Raw genomic sequence first — 10,051 nt, 5'->3', positions numbered from 1 at the left:
CTAATGCTGACTCATGCAAGGAAAAGAGACGTCCTTTTTCTACATAGAACTTAGAAGGATTAAGCTAGTTTTTTTTTAATCACATGATGTGATTGACCTAATTGGAAAGCTAAGGATTTACTGGTAGATTGTGAGCCCTCGCGGGCAGGGTCCTCTCTCCTCCTGTACCAGTTGTGACTTGTATTGTTCAAGATTATTGTACTTGTTTTATTACGTACACCCCTCCTTACATGTAAAGCGCCATGGAAAAAATGGCGCTATAATAATAAATAATAATAATAATAATAATATAAAGGCAATGATGATTATTGCAATTTATTAAAAGTATAACAATTAGGATGGAAGGAGTGCTTCTTTAATATTAGCTCTGGTTTCAAAACTTGCAAGCTCTATACCCCAAAATTCTATGATTTAGCCTTTAAACATAAGATTTACTTAGAACAGAGAATGTAGAGGAATAAGAGTGGGCAAATGTGAGTGCACCGGGGTAAAAACTGTTGTATGTGAAGGCTGTGGGAGAGGCACAGGAAAGTGACAAAGAACAGTATTTGTTATAATGGGTACTTGTGGTGAAGAACCAAATGCATCCCTTGTGCATAAACTCGGCTCCATTGTCATTTGGTAATATGGAGTCCTTGAAATGCTTTGACTTTGTGGACACAAAAATTGCTGCTGAGGACTTATAAGTTTGACGCTGTCAACAGAAGCAGTTGGAAAGGGACCAATTAAATGCTGGGGTAAGGCAGCTAGAGAGGAGGAACACAATGGTGGCTCTAGTGGAACTGGATGCACCGTGGCACAAGTCTGAATTGCTCCAGCTGGAAATATTAATTTTAACCTAGTCGGAAATTGTAAAGGCTGAAGTGTTGTGCCATACCGGGCACACTGATGATATTTAAGTTTCTTAGAGTATGTTTCTGGAAGAAAAGTTTGTTGGTAAGGAATGGTGACATGTGACAAGAGCTGCTCTGTGATACATTTTTTGGTAGTCACAAGTGCTTCATCCATTGCCAATCCTTGACTTTCTTTATTCTCTGGTTTGTCATCACCGGCATTATTTCTTACACCATTACAAGCTTGTATTGGCCAAGTCGATGTCTGTTCTTGGAACTGTGGTAGATCCTTACCGAAAGTAATTAAGTCTCCATTAAGTTTACTGTCTTTCACTGAATGTTTGATACTTTTTTCAGCTCCCATACTGACGTCTTTATAGGTAGAGCAAATAGGAGGCTTATTATGTTTCAAAGCAAGCAAATTCTTACATAACTGATCCAGCTTATTTTCCACCACCTTTTTTATTTTTACTATTTTCTTGAGAAACTCCTTCGCTCTAAGGGACTCTTTTGCTAATTTGTAGTAGTTTTCATTAAGAAATTTGTCAGATTCCTGGAAAGTGCATTTATGTTTAATTAGTTTGTAGTATCTGTTTCTACTTGTGTTACCTGTCCTTTTGATAATTCCTTCTGCACTTCTTATATGTATAGGTTTATACAAAATTGAAAAGTTTCTCTCCGGGAAGTAGACTTGTTGGGAAGATGAGTCAGATCTGCAAAGTCTTGGTCTCTTAAAGGACAACTGTATTTCATCTATGATAGTTCTATGAGTTCTTTTGAAAGTATAACTATGGTTTATAAAGGTTTCATGGTTTTCATGATTAGAGAATATTTTGTTAGAACTCCAGCTACAAAATGTGTTAGAATAAGCAATATTTTGAGAGCAATGATCTAGTCGTAAGACTTTTGATTGGTAGTTGAAAGACCTTGTGTTCTTACTAAGTTCATTTTCTATTTCATTGGTGATACCTTTTTTCTGATCTACATTCCAAACCTCACATTTTTCTTTGATCTTTAGCGTTGGTCTTTTTAACAATTCTCTTTCTGTGAGATTACTCTCAGCATGTGGCAGTTGATGAGAAAATGTTAAATTTTTTAATGAGCAAATCGAATCTTTTGATCCAACATGTTGTTTTAAATTTTTAAAGCAATTCTGAGTATCTTCATTTAGATGACATTTTTGGCTATGTCTTATTGTGGGTTCGTTGAATTTACATTTTCGTTTTCTTCCTCTTCGACGTGTATGATAGAATTTTCTTTTGCTCTTCCTTTTTCCGAAGTCAAAATTGTTGTCCAGAAGATACTTTGAGATATTGTGCTTTTGATCCTCTTTAATGCTGCAAATTAAACTATAACATTTCAGGTTTGCCGAAGCCTTTGAAATATGGTGACATGTCTTTATGGTATCATTGTTTCCTTCCGAGATGACTGTTTCACAATTCAGTTTGAGCATGGTATTTGGATCATTGTCAGAGAAAGTGCTGTTGTGGCAAACTGGTTGATCTTTTTGATTTATTGCTTTAGATGAACGAAAGTCAAAATGTAGAGGGTTACAACTGTAGGAGAGCGCCGGCTGTGTGCAGGTATACTGGATCATTTCAGAAGGCCATTGAAGAACTTTTGACCCATCTTTGCTTTGCACTGGATGAAAGGCATCACTTAACCTCTTATTTGGTTTCTCATTTTTTGGGATTTTGTTTTCATCTTTGTTGACTGATACATTTGATACAATGTCCATGGCACATTCCTTAGTATTATTGCTAGTTTTAGTTTCTCCATTTTTTAATACAGCCTGATCATCAAAAATGTTACTGGCTATTTCTGGGCAAGGCATTTCCAATTTCAGGCATTCGATGGCCGGTTCATCAGTATTGTGGTCACTGACTTTGTGTTTTGAGGGAATTAGAACATCTGAATTCACACGTTGTGCTTGGACCTCAAATCCTGAAGGCACTTTTATATGACAAACATCCGAGGTTAAAAAACTTGTTAACTCCTTTCCAGGCAATTGTTTTTGATCTGTATCTTGGACAACATCTCCTCTTCTAGATGATGGTTTTTCAGAACTTGATATAGATTCTCCAGCTTCATCATTTAGACATGATACTGTGTCTAATGGCAGAGATGATTGAACACTGAATGACCCCGGTAAAAACCTGCTTCTTTTCTTCAACCCAGTTGAAATGTCTTCATTGAATTCATAGAAAACTGCAGCTGAAGCCTCAAGCTTAACAGGAGTCTTTTTTGGAAAGGAAAAGGAGAAGCTTATTTTATGGTCCCTGTCTTTTTGAGTCTTGGTACCATTTTCCGAACTCTCTGAACTTGGTAAAAGAATAGAAGCCATATTTGTGCTGTTATGAATATTTGTGATAGATGCAAGCTGTGGCTTTTCTCTTTCTGCAGTGTGAACAATAGTACTTTGAAGACTTCCATGAATGTGATCGTGAACAGTCACTGTTGTTGATTTGAACATTGGACCACTTCCAGGAGCACTATGAACAAAAAAGAGCAAAAGTTATATGTAAATTATAGCTTAGTACATTTTAGATGGTATCTAATCAAGAAGAATTGAAATGCATATATTGTATATAACAATTATATATTAAGTCTACCTAAACATATAACACATTTAAACAATTTACATGTACTCAGTCAAATTTTAACTACAAATGCACTAGTTGTTGGAGTTGGTGTGAATCGATTCATACTCCCCTGTCAATCAGCTAGAGCAATGGTTTGTGGCCCCTGGCCATGAACGGAGAACCATCTCTTACCTAATGGCATCTGTGGTTAATTTTTTTTAATTAGCCAGACCATCTAATCAAAACGTGAGCAGTGGTTGTTAGCTAAAAGGCGAGTCTCCTGCTTCCGTCCAGCATCCACCGACAATTGTTGTATCCAATGGACTAGGACGTGCAAATCGATTTGCACCAACTCTACGATTAGTCACTAATGAAAGGATAGCACTGAAGACAGAATAGGGTTTTCTTGATTTTGCCATGTAAGGATCACAAGAACTAACTTTTGAGACATGTCAGAACAAATTATTTTTGCAATTGTGAGTTAAAAGCTATAACTTTTAAACCGATGAACACCAAAGATCAAAGGTATAAATTGCCAGAGAACACTAGACTGGAGTTTCTAAGCACTGCTGTTCACCCTACCTATCAGATCTAATAGTAGAGATACCAGGAGTGCTGAGGTAAGAAGAGGCTGATCACACTGCTGTCCTCCCTGCCTATCTATTCTAATACTGGAAATACAAGGAGTGATGAGGTAAGAAGAGGCTGCTCACACTGCTGTCATCCCTGTCTATCTTATCTAATGCTGGAGATATCAGGAGTGCTGAGGTACGAAGAGGCTGCTCACATTGCTGTCATCCCTGTCTATCTTATCTAATGCTGGAGATATCAGAGATGCTAAGGTAAGAAGTTGCTCACATTGCTGCCCACCCTGTCTATCTGATCTAATACTAGATCAGAGGTGCTGAGGTAAGAAGAGGCTGCTCACACTGTTGTTCACCCTGTTTATCTGATATAATATTGGAGATACCAAGGGTGTTTTGGTAATGTAATCCCCCTACATATACAATAAAGGCATTGATGTGCATTTATTCCACAACTATTCTAAACCAGAATGTGCAAAGTTCCATTCAACTATATTAAGAAAAATGACAGTTCATGACTACTTTCAGACATGAAGGTCAGTCAGTCTGGAAAATTGCTAGAACCTTAAAGGCATATTCAAGTGCAATCATGAAAGTCATAAATCACTGTGATGAAACTGGCTCTTGTGAGGATTATCCCAGAAAAGGAAGACAAAGCATTACCTCGGCCGCAGAGGATAAGTTCATTAGAATTCCAGACTCAGAAAATGCAAATTAAAAGCAACTCAGATAACAGACTTCATAATGATGCACAGACTTCAAGTATCAGTTTGTATATATTTTAATATTGACTTTGTTGTGTAATAACAGATTCTATCTATCTATCTATCTATCTATCTATCTATCTATCATCTATCTATCTATCTATTTATACATACAACTAATGTTTGACCTTTTTTATATATTTATTCACCACTTATACTTTTGAGTAATTTCATCTTGCATCATCTCACCCCCTTCTTCTTGGTTGTTATCCAATTGTTATTTATATTTTGTGATTGATATACTTTTTAACCCCTTCATGACCTTGGGATTTTTCGTTTTTCCGTGTTCGTTTTTCACTCCCCTCCTTCCCAGAGCCATAACTTTTTTATTTTTCCGTCAATTTGGCCATGTGAGGGCTTATTTTTTGCGGGACGAGTTGTACTTTTGAACAACATAATTGGTTTTAGCATGTCGTGTACTAGAAAACGGGAAAAAAAATCCAAGTGCGGTGAAATTGCAAAAAAAGTGCAATCCCACACTTGTTTTTTGTTTGGCTTTTTTGCTAGGTTCACTAAATGCTAAAACTGACCTGCTATTATGATTCTCCAGGTCATTACGAGTTCATAGACACCAAACATGACTAGGTTGTTTTTTATCTAAGTGGTGAAAAAAAATTCCAAACTTTGCTAAAAAAAAAAAAAAATTGCGCCATTTTCCGATACTCGTAGCGTCTCCATTTTTCATGATCTGGGGTCGGTTGAGGGCTTATTTTTTGCGTGCCGAGCTGGCGTTTTTAATGATAGCATTTTGGTGCAGATAAGTTCTTTTGATCGCCCGTTATTGCATTTTAATGCAATGTCCCGGCGACCTAAAAAACGTAATTCTGCCGTTTCGAATTTTTTTCTCGCTACGCCGTTTAGCGATCAGGTTAATGCTTTTTTTTTAATTGATAGATTGGGCGATTCTGAGCGCGGCGATACCAAATATGTGTAGATTTCATTTTTTTTTTATTGATTTATTTTGATTGGGGCGAAAGGGGGGTGATTTAAACTTTTATATTTTTTTTTATTTTTTTCACATTTTTTTTAACTTTTTTTTTTAACTTTTGCCATGCTTCAATAGCCTCCATGGGAGAAGCAGGCACAACGCGATCGGCTCAGCCACCGGTCATCAGTAACCATAGAGGTCTCTAGGACCTCTATGGTCACCATCCTGACGCATCGCCGACCCACGATCATGTGACGGGGGTCGGCGATGACGTCATTTCCGGCCGCCCGGCCGGAAGCGGTAGTTAAATGCCGCTGTCTGCGATTGACAGCTGCATTTAACTAGTTAATAGGTGCGGACAGATCGCGATTCTGCCCGCGCCTATTACGGGCACATGACAGCTGTTCAAAACAGCTGACATGTCCCGGCTTTGATGCGGGCTCACAGCGGAGCCCTGCATCAAAGCAGGGGATCTAACCTCGGACGTACTATCCCTTCCGAGGTCAGATAGGGGTTAAATCATGGTCTTTTTTGATCAATAAAGTAATTCATTGTTGTACACATATTGTATTAATTCTTTACATTTTGTTTGCATTTTTAAATACTTTTTTTTAATTCATCTTAACATTAACTGTACAAAGGAGATTGTGAGAAGTAGGATTAGTGATGAGCGAATATACTTGATACTCAAGATTTCCCGAGTGCGCTCGGGTGTCCTCCGAGTATTTTTCAGTGCTTGGAGATTTAGTTTTCATCGCCTCAGCTGAATGATTTACAGCTATTTGCCAGGCTAAGTACATGTGGGGGTTGCCTGGTTGCTAGGTAATCCCCACATGTAATCAAGCAGGCTAGTAGCTGTAAATCAACCAGCTGCGGCAAAGAAAACTAAATCTCCGAGCACTAAAAATACTCGGAGGTCACCCGAGCGTGTTTGGGAAATCTCGAGTAAGGAGTATATTCATTCATCACTAATGCCTACTTCTCACAACCCAATTGAGGTTGTTTAGGATTAGATGCACTGCAGATTTAATGCAAAGAGCAGAGCAAATTCATGACTGTTCAAAAGCCATTTCACGTGACAACCCAATAGATTTGCTTGACCGAATGCCAAGGGTGTATAAAGCTGTCATCACAGTATGAAGGGAGTACATTAAAGAATCTACAATATTAACACACATTCTGATTTGTTTCACACTTGTTTATTTGCTCCTTGTTTCCATATGTGTTTCTTAGTGGCTTTGCTGCTTTGAGTCTGAATCTACAATATGCACAGCCCAAAAAGTACAACCAAAATCACTGAATAAACCGGTGTGTCCAACCTTTTCACTGGTATCATATACCGCTCTGGCAAAAATTAAGAGACCACTGCAAAATGTTCAGATTGTCAGATTTTTCTCTTCATAGGTATATTTTTGTGTAAAATGTAAATTGTTCATGTATTTTATAAACTTATGACAATATGTCTCCGAATTTCGAAGCAATACATTTTGGATTCTTTTTCTGACAAAGAAAAATGGTCAAAATTAAAAAAAATCCCCAGTGCTTTCAGACCTCAAATAATGCGAAGAAAACAAGTTCATAATCATTTAGAAACAACAATACTAATGTTTTAACTCAGGAAGAGTTCAGAAATCAATATTTTGTGGAATAACAATGATTTTTAATCACAGCTTTCATGCGTCTTGGCATGCTTTCCTCCAGTCTTTCACACTGCTTCTGGCACAAAAATGTAAGCAGTTCTTTGTTTGATGGCTTGTGACTATCCATCATCCTACTGATTACATTCCAAAGGTTTTCAATGGGGTTCAGGTCTGGAGATTGGGCTGCCCATGACAAGGTTTTGATGTGGTGGTCTCTTAATTTTTGACAGAGCTGTATATGTTGGGTTCATGTGGCTCACACATAATGGGTGGAACTTTTCCAAAAGTCTTTCACACATGCTATTATTCTTGTTCCTACTAAAACGGCATTACATGTTTAAAAGTAGAAAAAAGTCTCACATATTTATGACTCTTTATTAATGACTTCTTTTATAATTAGACTGTATAAACTTGAGATTGATCTATCAAACAGCTTAACATTTTTTGCAGTACATAGTTATGTCCGCTAGAGGGGGCTCTGCATCTACGAATTACATTGCACTCTGAATGATTCTAGTGGTTGGTAATCAAAGTTGTACATAAAGGAATAATATATAATGCATAATGTATTATGTACAGCTATGATTACTATATTTCCTTGTATGACCATAAAAAGAAAAATACTGATTCTTTGCTTGACTTTTGCGTGTCATTGATATGTGGAGTCATATTAGTGACACCTATATTGAAGAACAGATGCTAAAGGCTAACAAAACTCAAATCCAACATTTAAAGGGGTTGTCCAATATTTGGAATAATAGAACCTATACTCACCTGTCATGCTGGCACTGTTCCAATGGTGTCAGCACTTGCGTTCCATGATACGCCGTGCACCCTGTGCTTTCCACATGAGCCTTGCGCTTAATCAGCACTGGCATCACTGTCCCTGGCTTCAGAGAAATCGAATATCATATGTCCGAAGGTGGGGACAGTGATGCTAGCGCTGATTGAGAGCAGGGCTCATGTGACGTAACGACCTCACGTGAACCCCAGAAACGCCAGTGCCGACAACACTGGAACAGTGTCAGCATGGGAGGTGAGTATAATTAGTGTTATTTTTTTAATGGGGTCAAATCTAGGAATGAGAAGGCGGTTGTCCACTTCAATATCCAGGTTCTTTAAAGCACTGGATTGCAGTGTTTTGTAGGAATTACATGGCAGTTTAATGGGAGCTATTTGAGAGAGTAGTATTTGGATACTGCAAATTATGGGGGTTCTATAAGGCTATGTGTACATGTTGAGTATTTGCAGCAGATTGTTCTGAAGCAAGATCCAGAGTATTGGTAGTAAAAACGCTGCGTAAAATGCCCGCTTTTGCATGCGTTTTTTTCCTTTCATGTGAATGGGTGAAAATCACTGCAAAAATGCTGAAATAATTGAAATTTTGCAAATTTGAGCAAAATGGTTTCATGATTCAAATCCACAAAGAAAAAATAAGCAGAATGTGCACACGATTTCGCAAATATTATTGGAAGTATAACAGCTGCGTTTTTTTCCTGCCAGAAAAATGTGTGGAAAAACATGGCAAAAACGGCTGTTTTCTATGTCTGTATGCAGTCCGTTTAAGGACCGCAAATATAAACATGTGCACACCCATTGTATTCAATGGTAGTGCAGACATGTCAAATATATAGATGACCAGCAGCACTCACTACTAAGGGCGCACGTTCCAAGTCCAGGGAACCCTCCTGGGAAAATACGAGTTCAGCAGAATGGGAAGAACAGCGCTCCAAACGGGTGTTTATCCAATCGAGAAGAACTTTATTTCAGCCATAGTAGAATAGCAACGTTTCGGCTGCACATCCAGCCTTTTTCAAGCATGCTTGAAAAAGGCTGGATGTGCAGCCGAAAACACCCGTTCTTCCCATTCTGCTGAACTGGTAGTGCAGACATGTCTGATTTTTCACATGGGCTGTGTGCCTGTGTGAAAAACCCCGAGACATGTCCCTTTTTTAAAGGTACCATGGACGAAATGCATGCTGCACACGTGCCTATAATTGCTAACCAGCAAAGGCTAAACAAGACACTTGTGGACTGATATTAATAGCCTACGAAGGGGCCATGGATATTGGCCCCATCCCAAATTCAGAACATCAGACCTCAGCCGCCCCAGAAATTGCGCATCCATAAGCTGCACCTATTCTGGGGCTTAGCCTCGCTCTTCCCACATGCCCTGGTGCGGTGGCAACTGACCCCTTCCTAGGCTATTAATATAAGTCTGCAAGTCTCTCCTATAATAACCAGTAAAGGCTAAGCAAACAGCTATGAGATGATATTAAAAACCTGGGAACCTTTATGGCTATTGGCTCCACCTCACAGAATATTAACATCAGCACCCAGCCATTTGCTTTCCCTCAGCTGGATATGAAAATCAAGGGGAACCCCAAAACGCTTTTTATCTTATTTAAAAAAATTTAAAGTACAGAAAAATAAGCATCTTTGACATATTTAACATATAAAACTCTGTAATTTCTATCCTGTATTTCATTCCAAATGTGTCACACTGACAGCACACGGACAGCACACGGACACACGGGTGTCACATGTATTGCACACGGATGTCACATGGACACAGACCACGGATTTCCCCAGTACTGGTTTTTCCAGTACAGGAATCAGTAGGATGTGTGAAGGAGGCATAAGGTGGTATTATATTATGGCAGTATTATTGTATTTTAGCACTACATGGCAGTATAATATAAGGCCTACACCTCTGAGAA

The 10,051-nt window shown here is 38.4% G+C and overlaps 1 protein-coding gene across 1 annotated transcript in view; it reads right to left on the bottom strand.

Moving 5' to 3' along the window:
* Positions 1–435: 435 nt before the first annotated feature.
* Positions 436–10,051, bottom strand: part of ZNF804A (zinc finger protein 804A) — a 204,816-nt gene continuing 195,200 nt past the window's right edge. The window contains exon 4 of the mRNA XM_069735555.1: positions 436–3,325. Coding sequence (XP_069591656.1) covers positions 436–3,325 — 2,890 coding nt within the window. The remainder of the gene's footprint in view (positions 3,326–10,051) is intronic.

Source organism: Ranitomeya imitator, chromosome 7 (genome assembly GCF_032444005.1).
Source record: "Ranitomeya imitator isolate aRanImi1 chromosome 7, aRanImi1.pri, whole genome shotgun sequence".
In the NCBI taxonomy this organism is placed as follows: Eukaryota; Metazoa; Chordata; class Amphibia; order Anura; family Dendrobatidae; genus Ranitomeya; species Ranitomeya imitator.
Note: the sequence above shows the minus strand (reverse complement) of the source record. Positions and strands in the feature narration are given on the sequence as shown.